This window comes from Phlebotomus papatasi, chromosome 2, assembly GCF_024763615.1.
Source record: "Phlebotomus papatasi isolate M1 chromosome 2, Ppap_2.1, whole genome shotgun sequence".
In the NCBI taxonomy this organism is placed as follows: domain Eukaryota; kingdom Metazoa; phylum Arthropoda; class Insecta; order Diptera; family Psychodidae; genus Phlebotomus; species Phlebotomus papatasi.
Window position 1 is genome coordinate 46,942,869 of NC_077223.1, and position 21,040 is coordinate 46,963,908.

Genomic DNA, 21,040 nt, shown 5'->3' on the forward strand with positions numbered 1-21,040 from the left:
CAAAAATAAATAAATTGAATAAATATTTCCACCGGTCGACTTAAGGAACCCAGGGTAGTCGAGTTGAGGAGAGGCGGTCGAAGAGAGCCCACTGAGCAATATAAAAACAAAACAGCGTAAAAAATATTCAGAATTGTGATAAATGAACAAAAATGAAGATCATTTCCAAATCTGCAGACAAATTAGACAAATACTATATTACAATCAGCGACATTTTCACTTGGATTTTTCAAAAACATTAATTTTATATATCAGTGCTATTATTATTGTTATTTTTAATTGGAATCGGAATCTTGGTTAATAATGGGTTAATTCGTCAATTCAGTCCATTAAAATTTTATATACCGTCGTTGCGGGTGACTTTGCACTCGGGGGGTGACTTTGCACTCTGCTGTCCGTAAGACTTTCAAAAATTCTAGCACTTATTGATAGTGTTCGCCAATCCGGTCTACCATGTCAAAGTATATAGGGATATGTTATGTACCAAGTAAGGTACAATGATCCTCAAAAGGATACTTGTAGTTTCAGTAACAGTCAATGAAATGCAAATATAGGTATTTTGTCAAAAACCGACTCCGTGAAAAAGTTATCTGAAGGTGCAATTCCAAAATCGATTTCAGAGTAGCAAATTGCCCAAATCCAATCTAAATTTATCTGGCTAGAATAATCCACTTCGATTTTGTTGATTATTTTTATTAAAATATTTTTTTTCCCTATTATCTTCATAAGACCGCACGATTTATCTTATAAAATTGCATATAATGGTCTTTCTAAAGCTTTATTATAGAAGCATTTGGCTAAAAATTGTCCAATTTTGTGGGAACTTAAGATAAAATGACCGAGATCTACAAGATGGTATGGTCGCCATCTTGATTTGACGTTTCTGTCCGCCATTTTGAATAACTGTCAAAACAAAAGTCTCATCCGATTGAGCTGAAATTTTAGTATGTTGTAGCTGATGCCAAGGCCTTTTCAGAACATATATAAAATCCGACCTAGGTCAAGTGGTTGTCTAGATATAGGTGATCAAAGTTCAAAATTTTGACATTTTCATGAAAACAGAACTACGGAGGGTTTCTTTTATCAAAACCATCACAAAAAGACAGCGCTATCGTTAGGCGATGAGATCTAACAAACAAACAAAAAGAAAAGTAGTGTTTTTGTTTATAACAGCGCATTATTTGAGAATCTTAAAAACTGTTTTCGCAAAGACGAAAAATAAAAAAAAATAATTAATGCACTTTACGTTTATTTTTTTTTAAATTATGTTAGAGTAAATAAATATATAAAATTAAAGACTCAACTATTTTTAATGGTTACTGATGCATTTCGTTTAGGTTTCAAATATTGAAGATTAAAAAATAAAGACCGCCAAAATATGAGTATTACAAAATTTTAAACTTTGAGCCTCTGTATCTAGGTAAATACCTGACGTAGACTGGAACATAGATACGTTTTAGAAAGGTCTTGACATCAGCTAGAACATACTAAAATTTCAACCAAATCGGACGAGTTTTAGGGTTTGACAGTTATTCAAAATGGCGGACAGAAACGTCAAATCAAGATGGCAATCACGTCATCTTGTAGATCTCGTGCATCTTACCCTTAGATGTGAAGATCTTCATTGTCATTTATTATCAGAAATTGTTGATTTTTTAAAATTTATTAAAAAGTGCAAAGTCACCCGCACCTTATCCCAAGTGCAAGCCTTTTTTCTTAATTTTTTTTAACGGAGTAAAATTTTATAAAATTAATGTTAGTGGCACAAAATCCATTCATTAACAACTGAATACAAATAATTTTATCCATTCACCCCCCTCCCTTCACTTTAACTGTCCATTTTTAGAGGGTAAAGTTGAAAAATAGCGAAAAAACGTGCAAAGTCACCCGCAACGACGGTACTTACAAAATTATAGAATATTGGATAAGATATTAATATAAAATGGTATCCAAAATACAAAAAAAAGAAAACATATATAAATAAAACAGTGAAAATCCAATTTCTTTGAAGACTTAGAAGTAATAATGTGCACAAAATTCAGTTTTTCAATAATAATTTTATTGTTTAATTTCAATTTTCTACACAATATAATTTTTATAATTATTAATAATAGACTTCTTAATCTTTTGGATAATTCATGTTATGTAATGTAGTACAAAATAATTATGGATGAGTAGGGAGATAATTATAATAAAAAAAAGTCACCAGTAAATAATTTAACAAAGTATATTTCTTCTGGTCATTTGAAATTTTAGGGGGGGAGGGGGAATAAGTAAAAATAATAAAATGTAATTTATAATTTATTTTACAAGTTCCCTTAATTCTCATGTCTATCTTGGATCAAGTTTATTGAAATTGTGAAGAAGGGCAGCTGCTTCACTCATGATTTTTGCATTGGATCGTACGAGGAACATAAGGTGACATTCATCGTACACCGTAAGCTCTACTCTGCTCCTAACAAGACCATGCAGGACAGTGGCACGCTCTAGATCGAGCCATCGTTGGAGGGCCAGTTCCCTTTCCCTGGGCGCTCCCGTCAGTGTCACATCAGACGGACCCCATAGTGCAAATTCTAAGATGGATTTGGTCTTGGAGAGAGTCTCTGAGCGTTCCTGACTTAAAATATCTGCCAGAATGGGTGTCAATTTTGTGGCAGGGAGCATTTGAGTGAGAGCAACTTGAGCGCACTGACACAGTGTCCCCATGGCATCATCCTCATCGCGAGAAGCATCTGATGAAAGACTATAAAATGAAAAAGACATTTTTAAGTTTATTGTATTTCTTACAAAAACCAAACTAAACTGGCTTTGAAAAAGATTTGATCACTTCCGAACAGAGCCCGGCGCGAGACGCCTTTCGGCGGCGGTGGCTAAATTTCTTTTTTCAGTCAGCGGCGGCTGGCACGCCGGCGCGCCAGCCAAAACTCTCGGCGGCGGCGGCGCCAGGCCCACCGGTTGTTTTTGTTCGAATTGCATGCAGAAATTTAAACAAAATCTGCTGTTTTCAAATATTCCGTTTTTTTTTTGTTCAAGAAAAGCAGTTCGTGAAAGCTCTGTAAATTATCGCTTTGGGGTTTTTTTTTTTAAATTGTTTGACAATTATTTGACAAAGGAAATAATTCTATGAGCTGAAGTGAAACCTTTACGTAGTTTCAGAAAAATAACAATACTCAAACCGTCTTGGAAATCGTTCAGTTATTCATTAATTCAGAAATTAAACTGCACTTTTTAATTAAACGACTATAATTATTACGATAATAACATTTATTAGGTGAGATTCTTAACAATCTCATTTACTTTTTCAGTTCTATTCCAAACCATATAAATATTGTATGGAGTACGATATAATATGCATAAAAATCTTCACTTTTTAGAAGGTCCGTTACTATTTCTAGTTATGAAATTTGTGTATTTTTAAGGTTTTATCTCTATTTGTTAAATAAAATGGTGCTGAAAACACGCACAACTCAGGCTTAAAACGGGCAAGATTGTGCTGAGAACATGCTTACATCAAGCATGAGCGTAAAAATACGCACAGCTTAAGCACAAAACGTTTAATATTGTGCTTAAAAATTACGCATAGCTTAAGCATAAAACATTTATTATTCAGCTTAAAAACGCAAACAGGTTAAGCACAAAACGGTTGATATTCCGCTTAAAAACACGCACAGCTCAAGTACAAAATGGTTGATATACCGCTTGACAATACGCACAGCTTGAGCATAAAACGGTTATTGTGCCTAAAAACATGCACAGCTGAGACACAAAACGGTTAATATTGCGCTTAAACACACGCACAGCTCAATCGTGAAATGGTTAGGAATGCGCTTAAAATAACGCACAGCTCAATCGTAAAATGGTTAGGAATGCGCTTAAAATCACGCACAGCTCAATAACAAACGGTTAAGATTACGCTTAAGACCGTTCCATGAGTGAGCTGTGCGTGATTTTAAGCGCATACTTAACGGTTTTCGATTGAGCTGTGCGTGATTTTAAGCGCATGCTTAACCAACTTTCGATTGAGCTGTGCGTATTTTTAAGCGCATTCTTAACCATTTTATGATCGTGCTGTGCGTGTTTGAAACACGATTTTGGATAGCGTTTAAAAAATACAAAATATAAAATTAAAAGAATTATGAAAAAAAGAACTCAAAAAAGCAGCGTGAGAAATTTACGGAAAAGAGTCTTTTTGTGAGAAAAATAAATTGTGAAGCACAGGTTTCAAAAGAAAATCGATTTTTAAATTTGAGTAAATATGAAAACAGGGTGAATAAAAAAATTCAAAATTTCCGTCAAGAAAAATTCAAAATTTCTTGGCGGCGGCGACTAAGAAAAAAGCTGGGCGGCGCGCTAAAAACGGTTAAAAGTCAGCGCGCGCCGGGCTCTGCTCCCGAAGACTTACCTTTGCAGGACACAGAGTCTCGCCTGAGCCTCTTTGTTGTCCACTTCCTTGCAAAGGATGACGTTTGAGAGCGTCAGAGGCATCTCCTCAATGCCCTTCGCTTGAAGATTTTTAAGGCCATTGATCAATTGTAGCATTACAAAACCCACTTCACGACAAAGAATCTCATCGGATGTGTTACATAGGCCTGTTGGATTGGGTGTCAGGGCACTGACGATAGAGTCCAATTCACATTCCTCCGTGTCGTCCTCATTGAGTACTGAAAGATTTTGCACGGAACCACGTACGGGCATTTGGACGGAGTCCTTAGCCGTGGACAGATTGGGAATTGAACCACCAAATGCCGTTCGGGATGCCTTCTGATTGTCCACCTTGGACTTGAGAATTGATCCCAATGACATAAGGGTATCTACTAGCATCCGAGGAAGGACTGAGATTGAGGCTGAAAAGATTTAGAAGATGTTTGTTTCTGATAAAATGAAATTGCGTGAGATTGGAGATCAAAGATGATTGTACCTTGTACTAGTCGGATTTGAATGCTGGGCATTAGAGGCAGAAAGTTGCTGGGTACAAGGTCACAGAATTCTGTGATGGGATTGAGGGCTCCACTAGCGGCTCCTGACAATTGTTTCAATTCTCCAGCCACTCCAGACATTTGATTGCAATCAGCAGTGAGGGCTAGGGTGACAGGCGTTTGATTGGGGGCCCACATGGCAGCGTGGAAGGCTCTTCGTCCGATCACCACGGCTCGACCTCCCTCAACGATGGAGAATTCGTCGAAGCGCAAGTTCATCGAATTGGCCAAGGGACGCAAGATAATTGGAATGGGAGGTGATTGCTGCAGCTACAAGAGAAAACAAGGTAAGATTATTTCAATTAACTTTTCTGTATTCTAAAAGAAAATCCGTGGATAACAGATAAAGAATGTCAGGGTCACATAAAGCAATTTCTATACCCCAGTGTCCACTTTTTGATCCAATTATAAAAAGTATGATATGCTATGCATAATAATATTTTTCTCAACTTGACATGGTTTTCCAAAATAAACTATCGTTTCCCTCTCTAGGCACTCCCTTTCATTAATTAAAATTACCATGCAATTATTTTAATCGACTCGCTTGAGAAAATTCCCACCGAAACGTGGCTTTTCTTGTGTCTCCTCTCCACATCGTCATCTCGTGTCGATTTGAATTACAAACTGCCGGATTCATTTGCCATCTCTCACTCTCTTCACGTCCTCACCCCTTTTTTAGTGAGAACCATCATGATAACAATGAGGCATAATTTTTAGAGATGAAGAGGAGGTAAAATTTATCACAAAACATAGAATGTTTATATGCGTGAAATCAACACGGTGTATATTTTCGCAGCAAAAATTAAAAATATGCATTACATTTTTTTTACATGTTGCTCTCATTTTCTTTTGCAAGTCCTTAGCTTAGTGCTTGAGATTAATGCAGCAAATTATAGCGAATGCAACGAAAGGGAATTAGATATGCTATGGAATCGCGCTAATTTGCAAAGGAATGCTTCCATGAAGAGTCAGAATTAAAGTATTCAAATCACTGAGGATTTATTCTTCCTATTTATTCTTTCAACTAACTTATTTTAATTTTTTTAGTATTTTTTCCTTTAAAAAATACATAATTAAATTTCGATATAGGTCTCAATTCACCCGGAGGAAGGAAGAGTCGTAAGATGTTTTTGAATTTAAAATAATGTTAAAATACCCAACATATTTTTTTCTTTTTGCCAAAAAGAATTCCTGGCCCCAGATAGAGGGCATCAAAAATTACGTCTCGCACTTTATTTCTCACTTTCAATTTTTGTTAAAAATTTTAAAATGACCTATATCGGACAGGGGTCAACTTTTCTATTTGTATTTTTATTTGAAAGGTAGCGGAGACTGGGGCAAAAAGTCACAAATTGAAAATTTAAAAATTCAATATCTTCCAAGATAAAAGAGATAGCGGCTTAAATTTTTTTTTCATAGATGGCCTCCATAGACCTTCTTCAAATTCGTAAGTTTCTTAGAATTAGAACAAGGAATTCATAAAATAAAAAAAAATATTGAAATTTTTAGCCCTATTTTTGAAATGTTTTCCTTGCAACAGATATAAATTTTGACCTACTTATTTTCGAAAATTGATGCCCTGGTAAATATTTGTTAAATTATTTGGATTCTTTGAATATGAAACCACTATCTATATATTTTAGAATTTTACAAAGATTCTTTTCTCCAGAAATCCTTTTATTAAAAATGACCACTTGGGGTAAAAAGTAACAAAAGGTATAGAGCAAAAAGTAACAAAAAAGCGAAGCAATTTCTGATGTCTCACGGCGAAAAGAAACGTCATTATCATGTCTCGCCGCTTATTGTTTGCATTGGTCAAATGATTAGCAGTCTCTTGTGTGTTTTATTTTAAAATAGCTTGAAAAGCGCTTTTCTCGTTCAGATATAGAAAACTGTGTTTTAAAAAGATGTAGAGGAATAAATTTCCTATGAAAATATGTCACCTAGCTATTTTTTTTAAATGTATGAAAACCCGTAATAAAGCGAAACAAAATGTGATAATATCCGATACCTGGTACTATTTGCCCCAGCATTTTTGAGAATGGTCACAAAATTACCTTTTAGAAAACAGCTCGATAAATGTATTTCCTTACAAAATGGAGGAAAATGACTTTCACAAAGTTGTAGAGCAGTAAATTTCTTATAAAACTGCACTAATTAGAAATTTTTGAAGCGCTCGAGTAGCTTGTAAAAAAATAAAATATCCCTTTTGTGACTTTTAGCCCCAGTCTCCCCTACCGAAAAAAAAGTGTCGTTAGATAAGTCTATAATATACAAAAAAAAATATTAAGTCGATCAGACTTATAAACCACTCACACTATAGCTCCGTCCCTATTTGAAATTCACTCACTGTATTTTTGTGAACCAATAAATACAGTAGACTCTCTCTCAATCGGGAATATGGGGCAAAATGTCATCCGGTTTAGCGATAGAATTGAGCATCAAAGCCTTTGTAAATTCCACAAAAAGCGCTCAATTATAAAGAATCACGATAAAATAGGAAGAACTATAGCGAATTTGAGCGAATTAGCTTCATAATTAAACGTGAAATTTGTCAACAAAATTTTTCGCCCGATTGAAAAAGAGCCGATTGAGTGAGAGTCTATTGTAAGTGAAAATCTAACAATATAATTTATTTTTAATGCAAAATAACGCATAAGAACAATTCCTCTGAAGATGAATTTGAATTCACAAATTGAAAAGATCTCAGTGTGATAGCACAGTAAAAGATCGTATTTTGGTAGAATTTTGGAAATCTGAGTTTCGAGTTTTTTGACGTCATGCTGCTTGTCCGACTGTCCATCCGTCTGGCCATTACGACGCCAAGAGGTAAAACGGTTAGAGATAGAGGGAGGGATTGCTTGAAAACGCGCCGTGCGATTTATTTCATTTTAGATATATTTTAGAGCAGGAGCAAAAACCATTTGACCACTGACGTACAGTTGTCATTTGACGTTTGTGCGGTTTCGTACGGCTCTTGCTCACCTCTGTTTTAGAGATTAGCCAAGTGGACATTTCGTCCAAATCCGAAAATACCGTTGAATCATTCCTCATAACGGCTTTTCAAGGTCAAGCACTGCCAAATGATATTATGTTTGGGTCAGTTGGAAAGGTCTTTGAATTCCCGACAAACTTGAACCAAATTCGCTTCATAACCGATAAACTAATTCCTATACGAAATTCAATTATATTATTCCTAAGATATTTTGGGCAATCAGTGTTTTGAGTGATTATATAGCATATAAGTCACGTGTTTGAGCACTTTGAAACCTTCGCAAAGTCGTTGATTGTAATCCACCATAGCATTTTTTTTAGGCTGGCATTACTATCCCTCTATCAAGTTATAAATCTCAAGAAATTTAATCACGTCAGATTTTCAACCCTTTCCGCCAAATAAAAAGCAATCGCGCCATCATGTCTGAGTTCACGGTTAAGAAAATCAAATTGAATAAATAATTTTTGGGTTTTTAACCGAAAAATTTGCAAAATATGAGCATACTTCACAATCGGCTTCAAAGTTAGTGCAATCTAAATTTAGTTGCCGTTCAATTGACTCACCCTATTTCACTGCTTTAGAGAGCGTTTTCTTGACCTTTATTACAAACGTTAACGCACTCGAAGTCTTGAATTCATTATGCTGTGAACCGGTATTTTATCGATATTGAATTTTTATTCTAAATTTATTTGTGGTTTTTTTTGCGATTTAATTTATATGAAACCAATTTTTGTTGCAATTATGCACATTTTGCGAAGTTGCGACGCCTTGCCGGTTGTCCCTTTGTCTTCAACTTGTTGAATTTATAATAAAGACCGGAACACACTGGACAAGAAAAAAACATTTAAATTATATTTGCCCTCATTTTTCGTGAAAAGACACTTTTGAGAAAAATTTTGCGTTGAGATCATGATATTGTGACGACTACAATAAGGTGAAATTGTTATGTGGAAAAGAAGTTCTATAGAACTACACACAGATATGTGACTTTGAATTGTGCGTTGCACTCGTTGGATTCTAATAAAAGAATTAAATTTTATTAAATGGAAAAATTTCTACAATATAACTCTCAATTTTCTAGCAAGAGAAATCATGTTTTAATAACATCAACTACAAGAAAACAAAACAAAGAAGTGAATTATCTGAAAAATTTTCACCGCCCGAGGAGGGTGGAAGGTGTAAAATTTTCATGTTTTCAGTGTCTTCAGCTTAGCATAAAAAATAATAAAGTACAATTTTTTTTCTTTATTTGGTCAGAACAGAGCAATAAACTCTTTGGTTGAGGAGCATAAATTAATTCATACTCGACGAGATATATTTCGCTCTAGTGAAAGTTTTAATGCATTTTTTTCTCTCTACTATTTTTTTCATAAATTAAATTATAAAATCGCACCAGTTTCATTTCCCTGAACGAGTTAGGAGGGGAGAGGAAAAATGGCAGGAATTTGATATCAACCGTATTTAGCTGTCTAATTACTGAGCCTCATTCCGCGATGAAAAATTATTGAAATGACTTTCAATTGTTAAGTAAAAATAAAAAAGAGAAGAATTATTGGATTTTTACAAGAAAATTACTTGTTTGTTTGGTCTAGAAGTCAGAATCACGATTTGGCCATTGGGATTTCTTGCGTGGTTAAATGGTCATTATGAACTTGACTCAAGTCTCGAGACCTTGACCTGTACGTTTATTTAAAAAAAAAACACGGCTATTGATGTTCCGTCAATCAGGGAATATAATCATCTTCATTGAAATCACCTTCTTTTGAATTCATTCACATCAAAATCGACTCCATTTATACAATACAGAAATTCTTTCCCACACTTGTGGCCCAAATAAATGTAAGTGAAAAGTGAAATAGGTAAAATTAAAAAAAAATGAGTTTCTCCATCAATTTTCATTTATCAAAGGTGGCAAAAACTGAACGACCAATTCATTTGCAATTAATATCTACATATTAAATTACTTCAAAGAGAAAGAAAAGTCAGTGAAACAATAATGAAGAGACAGAGTGAATATGTCGATTTTCATAATTCCAAAGTATCTCTCCATCTCTATCTCCATTGGTTTTTTTTCTTCTTGCAAAAAGCAACATGTTTTGCAGTTTGCATCTTCGTGGAAAAGCCACATTCGTCGTTATTCAATTGAATTGCAATTTTACTTTCTCACATTGTAATAAATGCTTGATGGTATTTTTCTTTTGCTTGTGCAAAAGATCTTTCTTTTCACGCGTACAAGAAATTGATGGACACATACCTGATCGAGAACTTGTGCCAGAGCCTCATGATTTGCCACAACAACTGCTCCATAATTGTCTTCCAGGTTCTTGTGCACAACACTTCGTCCTTTCCTCATTCTAAGTCGATTGGTTGTCTTCATTTGTCGCGATTTGGCATTCTGCAATTACAAAAGAAATAGAATATTCAAATTTTAACTTTCTGTAGATCAACACAATCTTTAAATATTTTTTTAATCAGAGCAATGTTCGTCAAAAAATTATTTTTTAAGGAAATTGCCTCCAGTACTGCAGGCGGAAACATCAAAATTCTGTCAAAAATGCAATTTTTGACGAAAATTTCTTACAATTCATAAACGTGTTTAACCCTTTAAGGACGATTGGGACACCGGTGTCCCATAAAGAAAATTATTTTTCCTGACTACCTATAGTTACTTTTTCCTTATGTTTGTACGTAATTGCAAAGTAGAAGGTTGAAGGAATCTAGGATATTTATTGGAAATCTCCAGCTATTTGCTATATAGTAAATTTTTAAGCTCAAAAAAGACGAATTTTTAAATTCTCATTATGAAAAATAATTTTAAATATATTTTATACTTCCAATTTTTTTTAAGCAAAACCCTTCTGCGAAAAGAAACTACAATACTCAAACATAATATTTTTCATTAGATTGAAAATTATCACTCATTGGTATTGTTAGAAAAATTACTTCAATTTTTGGCCTATTTTTGTCCCTATCGTTCATAGAGACAAAAAATAGACCAAATCATACTCTGTTGGCTTTTCGAACGCCAGATATAAGACCTTTTATTGGTTTTGTTCATTGGTTTCATTTTTATCGTTGTTTTTCTAACCAGCGTCTGCCCCCCCTGAGAAAGCCAATCTCTGTTTCAAAATTTGCTAAAATTATCCATTGTTCTTCTCCAAAATCAAAACTCGGTAAAATATTGCCACGTTTTTGTGACAAATTAAGAAAAATGTACTAGTTATTTGGTATTCATGTATTGATCTTTAAAAATATACTATTTTCAAGTTTCAAAGCAATAGGGGAAAGTGACCATGCTTGATACTGTAAAATAATGTCCAAGGTTTGTGATTATTTTCTGATTAACACACAAACCGAAGCGATTCTTCCACTATGACAAATAAAATGTCTCACTTATTAGGTTCATAATCCAACCTCAGAAAGTTCCTGGAAATCCTTAGATTTTCCTCAAGAAGAAAATGGAAATTCAGTGGCGATTTTTATACAAGTTGGGTCCGGGGCCTTCCTGTATAATAATTGATTCGACAATTCGGAGGCCCATTTTCACTGCAAAAATTTCACCGGATACAAAAAATTGCACATCAATATTTAGACGGAACTCTAATCTATCTGCTTAAATCGTTTGTACGACTGGCTATTAGTTTTAAGATCACTTTTATGTAATTTTTCTAAGCCATGTTTTTATGACATTAGGGCGCTAGCGAAAACCATTTTTTCACTTTGAGTCTATGAAAATGACACTCTGCAACCTTAAAATTTAGGCAACAGGGTTGAAGATTATGTCAATTGTCGGTAAAATTGGCGGATTGCAATATGTGTAAATATGAAAGAATCACATCTAATGATATAGTTGCCACATTAAAATTATCATTCATGGACCCTTCTTAGAATATAGGATGGACACAAGTAGAATTTATGAATTTGTTACCACCCACAAAAACAGTGTCCACCAAGTACAAATATTTTTACATAAATATTAGTACTGATGACCCCTCTATGTGCCTATGATAGTAGTTTTCGTGAACAGCGACATTAATTAAGAAATACTTATAAAATATCATGTATCGAAATTACAGTTTTGGGCCTATTTTTGATTTTTGCTTCCTGAAACTAGGAAAAAAGAGCTAGGATCCTATTTTTTTTAGGAAATGTGAGGCTTAGCACCAGCTATTGAAATATATTGCGATGAGTCATAACTATTGATTAACATAGGAAAAAAATAGTTATTATCAAGCTTGGATCGTATCAAGCATGGTCACTTTCCCCTACATCAATAAAAATTATAAGTTTATAAATTCTAGATAGCGCCTTTGTAAAATATATCCAAAACAAAACTTTTTCAAATTTGCCTCTGTGGTTAAAGACTTCTTTCAAGTGTAAAGACCTCTACACATGAGCAATTTCGTCAAAAATCGCATTTTTGACAAAAATTTTATATTTTTATCTACAACACTGCAAGCACTTTCCTTCAAAAATGCATTTTTTAAGGAAAGAGAGTTCATAAGGAGCAATTTTCGTCGAAAGCTGTTCTCTTAACTCTTTCCGGACCGCAGCATATGCTGCAAGCCAATTTCACAATTTTTAATCAAAAATATCTAAGCTCAGGAATTAATTGAGGTCCTACAAAAAATATCTTACATTTGGACATCCTTATAGTTTGTAATCATCCACAAGAATCGGATTTTTATCAATTCTGAATAATTAAAAAACATTGTTTTTCATAGAATATGCATATGCTTCTTTGGGTACTACAGTCCCAAAAGAGACGAAAGAGTTAACAGATTTTTTGTACATTTCGCTCCTTGGAAATTACAAGGGGCCAACTCACTTTTTGGCGATTTTGAGGTTTCAATGCACTCAGACAGAGAATTTAATAAAATTTCAGATGATATGAGTCAAAGTTCGGAGTAATATTTATTCAGAAAATTAGGAAAAATGTAGTCTTTATTAAGCTTGGGACCGTACAAAGCATGGGCACTTTCCCCTAAGTCGACCAATTGGAGGAGAGTCATTGAAAAATCTCAAAGTTATATCTACAACTGTTTGGTAACAATTTCTAATGATTAACTACACTCGAGAAAAAGAATCGATGTAAAAGAGTCGAATTTTGGAAATATAAAACTTTGAGTTTTTTGCGTCATGGTGTTTGTCTATCTGTTCAGCCGTTACCACGAGTAGAGGTCAAACGGTTAGTAATAGTGACTTAATATAGAACTCAAGGCACTCAATTGGTCAAGTGGTAGAGCACTCGCTCTCTGATGCAAGTGTCCTGGGTTCGAATCCCCTTTAGGTCACCAGAAATTTTTCTGGCGTTAAAATTGTTCGAATTGCATCAAGTGAACTTCTTCACTGCACTTGATTCCACGGGGCATGGGACTGACATCCCCATTCCTGTATAAGAAGAAATAATAATGGATGCGTCGAACTCCCCTTGCGGGAAGGCCTAAGTTCCTTCCCGCAAGGAAGTTATTCTTATATATTTGTTTTTTTTTTTAAAGGTTATCCAGACTCATATTTCCTTATACGAAAATCTCGTTAAATCATTTCTAATAATGTTTTTTTAAGGTCAAAAGTTAAAAAGGCTCTAGAAAGCGTATTTACATACTAATGGTACCATGTTTGGGCTCGTTGGAAAGGTCTCGGAATTCCTGACAATTCAGAACAGATTAAAATCGGTTATGAACTAATGTTCACCCAAAATTCAATTATGTTACTCCTAAGGTGTATTTTGGGCAATATTTTGAGCGATTCAATCTATTCAATAAATCGATTGTGAACCAGTACACGGTAAATGATGCGAAACGAAAGTACTTTTGAGGTATAGCGTCTGAGTCACGAGAGCATTCTACAAAGCCTAGTAAGGCTGGCGAAGCGTCCCAAATAAAATTTAAAAATTGTTTCTTTGGATATATCATTAATATAAGCCAAAGACAATAAGTTCTTTCTAACGATTTGTAAATGTTAAATGCGTTGTTAAATGTTAAAGCCCTCTCTAATATGGATTTAGGTTGCTTAGAGGTAAAAATGTCAAGACACTAGAAAACTCATACTTCTATTACGGGAAAATTACTTGAAAAGCACATTTCTCATTAAGATAGAGAAAAATGATCTTCGTCAAAGTTGTTATGAACAATTTTTTCATAAAAATGTGTCATCTAAATTATTCTTTTATTTACGAGAGTCTAAATAATAAAAAGCGGATCACAATTAAATAAAATACTTATAAAATATATTCCTCAGCTTTTATGGAGCACCTTGATAAAAATAACTTTCAGAAAAATGACTCAATAAGCATATTTTCTCTAAAGATAGAGGAAAATGGTCTTTTTAAAAGATGTAGAGCGATAAATATCCTATAAAAATGTACTGTTTAGAAACCTCTCGGATCTTCAGGGAACTCGTGGATGTTATGTTGCCTGATAAGCTTATTTTATATTATTTTAATGAGATTTTATTATTAAGTATGAGAATTAGGTTTGGAAAAAATGGATTACCTTTTTTTTGTATAAATTAATATAAAAATGCAATTTGTGCATCTCCCGGATCCTTCAAATGCTTTCTGTTATATAATTGGATACCCTCTGAAGATCTTACCTTAGATTTTTTAATAAGGATCAATCTTGTAGATCAAAGGTGAGCATAACGGCTTTTTTCCGCATTTTTGAATTTCTCTTATCCAAAAGTGAACACATAATCCCTAGTTATTGAAATCTACTGAACTTTCGGCGGTTTATCTTTGTCTATTTCAATGAAATATTAAAATAGAATTATTAACTTACCGCTTGGCTTGACCATCCATCTTGAGGATCACCCATGGCTACATCTCCCCCAGCTTCACTTCCCCCGCAGAAGCTGTATGGTGAATAGATTTCCGATTCTCCCATTTCCGATCCGCAATAAGACATGGAAACAGTTCGGGGCAGGTTTGCTATCATACAAAAAGAGTGAAAGGGAGATAAAGGTGAAATGTATGAAGAGTGAAAAAGCATGAGAATATCATTTGGAGAAAATTCATTCTTGGGCAAAATGATTGAGGTTGTCTATTAAATTGCCAAGGAATTTACGATGTTGTTGGCATCTCGCATCAGTTTGCAATTTAATCAACATTCTCAGTAATCACTCCAACTTCTTCTTTTTCCTCCAACCACTCGGAGCGCATCTCATTTCCTGTTTTCAGGGTGTATTTGGATTTGATTGCACCATCATTTCAAGAAGATTTCTTTTGCAAGTATATAAGCTGGAAAATTGTGCATTTGCCATCGAGAGAGTTGGCTTGTGGTTGGAAATCAATTTTGTGCACAGAAATTGCCAATTTAACATTTTGCCTGGTTTACTGCAAGAAAGTAAAATCTCTCACAAACTTACCTAAACTATTGCTTGGATGGAATTTCTGAGGTGTATCTAGGCTCAAGCGATACGATGCCACCGATCCACCGTAAATTGATGTGCGTTCATCACTGCAAATTGCCGGGAGACTCACGCGGTCCTGCTTCACCATGATTGGCTCATATGCTCGCAGTTCAATGTCATTGTTGCGTATTTCAACGGTTGTTTTCACCGGATGCTTCTCAGTTGTGTAGATTGAATGATTTTCGGCAATATTTCCTTCAGACAAGCTCATTCGATCCTATAAGATGTGTATATTTTTTTCAAAATTTCAAATAATAATTTTCCAAAGAATAATTTTCAGAAAATTTGGTATACAATACAGTTTTTCTGTTATACTTTTATAAATAAGAATTAATAGTTTTTTTTTTTAATTCTTACAAGAAATCATCAGAACGGTAATACTGAGAGAGATGTAGAACAATGCAGTGAACCCTTATGATTTATTAAGTGTAATGGCCTCTACACACTAACGAAATTTATGTCCATACTGAAGAGTTTTTCCTACACAAGCGTAGAAAATTCGCTTCAATATGGACATAAATTTCTCTAGTGTGTAGAGGCCATAACAACTGTAAAGTCCACCTCATTAAAGAAAATAGTTAGGGTAAATGTCCTAATTCAAAACCATTTCCAGGCGCTTTAACTTTGACAGAAGATTCAACACATTAAGTTCATATTTTTTCTGAAGAGAATTACATAAATTTGTTCCTCGACTCTTCTAGAATGTTACTGTTTAGTGAAAATTCTTTAGATATAATTTAAAAACTTCTTAAATACAAGAAAAATACGCGAGTGTAAAATGCTTCTATTGGAGGCAAATTAATCCAAATGGAGACAAGGGAAGTTTCTAATTGGAGACAAACAGTGTAAGTGGAATCGCGACGAAAGGCTTCCAAAACCTTGTTGAGTTGCTCTTGAGTGCAGGATTTGTTCTTATTCCTTGTCTTTTCTCCTTTCCCATATAAAACAATAAGAAAATCTCTCCAAAAAAAAATCATATTTCCGGGGTTTCCTATTGAAGCATCTGCAGACATTTCAGAAAAACCCGTTTTGTTCACGAAATAGGTAATTATTTCATTTGAAAACTTCACGTACCGTTAACAATAAAGAGTAGCACTTAATTTAACTAAAATTAGTCAGAAATATGACATAAATGTTAAACAAAACGAATAAACAACAGTCACCTTATTGTGTTTTTCATTGAAAAATATGGTCGATCGATGAAAAATTCGATGGTGAAAAGGTACACTTTTAATTTTTCTGAGAAATCAACAAATTAGAATTTGTGAATATGAATGGATTTTCGGTTTGATTGGAGCAAAATTAACTAAATAATGAAACTGTGGTATAGAAAATATATAAATATAATAATTTAGTACTGTATTTATCATAAAAACAATGACGTTTCCATTTGGAGTAGCCAAAAATTTCCATTTGGAGCAAGTTTTGAATTAGCTTAATTTACCCTACTCGAAAAAAATTAGGGCAACTAAAAATTTTAGATGATGGAAAACGTGCGACTTACGGTGTTATTCCAATGAAAAATGAACATGTTTTTTTAGTACTTCACTGTTCTCAAGTGCTTCTCCATTATCGACTTTTCTTTGTGTTGGTTCCTGTCTCGACTATTTTCCCTGTCTTCGCCGTACTCTAAAACCACCAAACAGCTCAAACAAGAACCAACCGAGAGAAAAGTCGATAATGTAGAAACATTTGAGAACAGTAAAGTGCTAAAAATGATTTTCATTTTTAATTTGAATAGCAACATTATTCCACAATTGTTAGCCCAGCCTACGTGCCAGGCTTAAAGTCCTCTTCTTTTGTGTCTATGACGAGCCTTTCAGTTCCATATTTTCCCAAACAACTTAAATATTTTTAAACGATTTATCTTTAAAGTCCTTTTGTTTGATTAATCAATTTTTTTTGTGAAATCAAAAATCCCTAATTTTATTTCCAAATCAAATAAAATTGTAGTCCATACCTTCAAATAGTTGTCGATGGTGTTGGACATCTTCTGGACTGAGCTCTTTATGTCGAGATTTTGTTTGGGTCTCGCATCACTGATAGTCCTCTCGAACATCTCCACTTTACTGGAAATGTTGTGTTGATCAATCTCAAGCAGTCGCCGCTTCCGCTCATTAATGGTGTCCCCATGAGTGGTGGCCGACGCTGAAGATGCAAGTGTCTGCTGACCTGAAGATTTGTGCTGCACAATTTCACTATTGTGTTCATTCTCTGTGACTTCTTTCACTTTTGCTTTATTTTCCACGCTATCGGATTCAGAGTTTTTGCCATCTTTCGATGGTGTTTTACCATCTGCCGATATTTCCGAGGCATCACTGACCGATCGCGAGAGATTAGTGCCCTGTGTATCACGGGAAATGCTGGATGAAGAAATATCTGAAGCTGTATCTGGGTATTCTTGATGTTTTCTCGGTGTGCGTCGCCTGGCCAATTCCAACTGAGCCTCCCTTTCTCTCATACTGGCCGTCCTCTCGGGCTTCCTTGGTGCCATGGAGGACCTCACCTCACCCAGATTGGCATACACATTGTCAACTCGCTGCTTCACGCTGTCTGTTTTATCCAAATTCATTTCCAAATGCTGTTGTTGCTTCCGTATCAATTCAGCACTCTTTGGTGGCGGAGGACGGGCAGGTTTGCTTATTTCAACAGTTCTCTGTGGTGGAGCCGGCGGCTTACCGGTCACTATATTATTCTTGGACTCATCTTTTATTCCCATCTTCGATGTATCTTTCACCTGTGCAGAAATCGATTAATGACATACATTGTTGATGGAATAATATCTTTGACTCTTTGAAGCTACTAACTTAACATGTAATGCATGGTCAGGAGAGATTAAAATCTATTGGGGGCATTGACAATTCAATATTAATTTACTAGACTGATTTTTCTTTTCACGGCAAAAGATAGCTTCGACTATAAATAATTTTATAGAAGTTTTGCGAATTTTCAATAAATAATACAGCAGTGGCTATAAGGTACAACGGAATAATTTAGAATCGTACCTAAATTAGAATTTTGAAATTTTTAAAAAGACCACGAAGATCTACTCTTAAGTACAGTTCTTCTTCATATGGTTTTCCTTTGCTTTGCTTATTTGAAACAGTAATAAAGTCGCAAAATTTTAATTTGTTTCCGATACCATATTATCATAATTGAGCCTAGTATCTTAAAAAAAATTATATTCCTTTCAATCTTGGAAGAAGTTTAAGCAACTTCACAATAATTGAATGAGTAAGCCACATACCCTACACAAAAAAAAAATATTGCGTAAAATGTTTCGTAAATGTTTGTGAATTCCTATTGAGGACTTACGAAATGCTCGTAAATCGTATAACCCACAAACAAATTTGTAAAAGTTTGTATTTTTTTTCATACATAATTGTTCATAATTACTTGACGAGCATTTTTTATACTTTTACAAACATTTGTTCGTAAATGTTCGCAAACATACAAAAAATATTCGTAAATTTTTGTCATTTGTTCGTACATTTTTGTTTGTTCTTTGCAAAAATTTACAAAGGATTGACAACATTTTCCGAACATTTTTTTGTGTGTTTATACACAAACATTTGTTCGTAAATGTTCGTAAACACACAAAAAAAATTGCAAAAAAACAAACAAAAATGTACGAACAAATGAAAAAAATTTACGAACATTTTTTGTATGTTTGCGAACATTTACGAACAAATGTTTGTAAAAGTATAAAAAATGCTCGTTAAGTGATCATGTTACAAACAATATTTGTGAAAAAAGTATAAACTTTTACGAACTTGTTTATGAGTTATACGATTTACGAGCATTTCGTAAGTCCTCAATAGGAATTCACAAACATTTACGAACCATTTTACGATTTTTTTTTCTGTGTAACTAAACAGGATTTTTAAATTAAAATTTATCAATATTAATGTATTTTAGATTTATCTAACGGCGTTATCACATTTGCACATTAAAATTTTAATGTGATTCACATTAATTGTCGCTTGTGAGCGTCTAAATATGTTATTTGTGTCTTTGAATCACTTAATATTTGGGGTTTTTCTAGTTATTGATAAAGAAGTGGACTTGGCCTGCAAAAATAAGTTTAAATTTATCTAAAGCATAAATATTTTTCACATTAAAAAATTAAAGAGAAAATCGCATTAATTTTTCACATTAATGCTATAAATCAATTTATATCAAATTTTGCGGACCAAGTCTACCTTTTTATCAACAAATAGATCAAATTTTGAATATAAAATTATTCAAATACACAAATTACACATTTGGACTCTCGCCAGCGACAATTAATGTGAATCATATTAAAATTTTAATGTGCAAGTGTGATAACACAGTAAAGCGCAAAGAATCAATCATATTGTGATATATATTAGTAATATTAAAAATAAATATAATTTAATGTTAACTAATAAAAAAAAGCTGCTTTCCTTTTAGGAGTTGTGAAAAATTTCCAATTGAAGAAAGTTTCAAATTAAACACCCTTATCTTTAATTCAAAAAACAGAATATTCGCGGAATAGCAGCATCGCCAGATGTTTGATTTTCCAGGGACTTCCATAAAACTTTGGAATATAAAATAAAATTTATACGGAATGTAGTTATGACTCTTGCAATACGTGATTTCACTATATTTAAACTTTTTACTCTAACCGTGCTACATGTATGTATTGAACAAAATTGATAATATTCTAAAATTTTGATGTATCTACCATTTTATCTTTAATTCAAAAAAGATATAAAATTAGGATAGGGTGGCGTAACCACTTATCGCCACTTTTAGGAAAAAGTAAAATAAACTTTATTATAAATTTTGGCCCCTTATTATAAGATAACTCAAATTTGACACAAAGTTACTTGGATGTATTGGGTCTAAATTCGTCAAAACAAGAGTCCTCTAATTTAACACTGAACTACTTTAAAAAACTGATTTTTTTTATAACAATGCAAAAATAACCACTTTTCGCCAGTTTTGTAACCACTTCTCGCCATCTACTTGGAAAGGTCCAAACTGGATTGTTTTAGGCAATGTTATGAAAATAACCCTTATCACCTTATTATTACTCACTTTAAGTTATTTTTCTACACTTTTGTTGGAGAAATTTAATTATTAGATTACTGCAGAAAGTAAACAAACAGATTTGACAACTGACAATCTATGAAATGAAGTCAGCGTCGCCTATTGAAAAGCAATGGCGACAGGTGGTAAATCAAATTCAGAATATTACTACTTTCCGCCATGGCTAATTTTTACATAAAAGTAATATAAAATGAAATATTAACTAACTAAATATAAATTTTATGAATTCGTCGAATGTAATTAAATGTTCAATAGATAAAATGTTTATCCGAAAATATTAATTTTGTTCGATAAAAGTTTCATGACACTTGGCATATTTGGTAAGAAATATTGGATTCTATTCACTTGATTAAAATATTGTTCTAAAAAATGCTCGAACACTTAAATTCAAAACAAAAAAATAGTGTTTTTTGACTCTATAAGTAGCAGCAGTAGAAATACAAATAATTTTATAGCTAATTTATTTCATAAATAGTGGAAAAATGCGATTTCAATATAAGTGGCGAAAAGTAGGGCACTGGCGAGAAGTGGTGATTCTACCCTAATAGCGTTTTAGTTTGTTGCATTTTTTCATCCACCCTGT

The 21,040-nt window shown here is 33.6% G+C and overlaps 1 protein-coding gene across 1 annotated transcript in view; it reads right to left on the reverse strand.

Moving 5' to 3' along the window:
- Window positions 1–2,037: 2,037 nt before the first annotated feature.
- The window catches only part of LOC129801346 (uncharacterized), a 51,119-nt gene continuing 32,116 nt past the window's right edge, over window positions 2,038–21,040 (reverse strand). The window contains exons 4-10 of the mRNA XM_055846284.1: window positions 17,342–18,118; window positions 15,337–15,598; window positions 14,751–14,899; window positions 10,226–10,366; window positions 4,919–5,246; window positions 4,403–4,844; window positions 2,038–2,743 (exon numbers count right to left, since the gene is read on the reverse strand). Coding sequence (XP_055702259.1) covers window positions 2,332–2,743; window positions 4,403–4,844; window positions 4,919–5,246; window positions 10,226–10,366; window positions 14,751–14,899; window positions 15,337–15,598; window positions 17,342–18,118 — 2,511 coding nt within the window. The 3' untranslated portion in view covers window positions 2,038–2,331. The remainder of the gene's footprint in view (window positions 2,744–4,402; window positions 4,845–4,918; window positions 5,247–10,225; window positions 10,367–14,750; window positions 14,900–15,336; window positions 15,599–17,341; window positions 18,119–21,040) is intronic.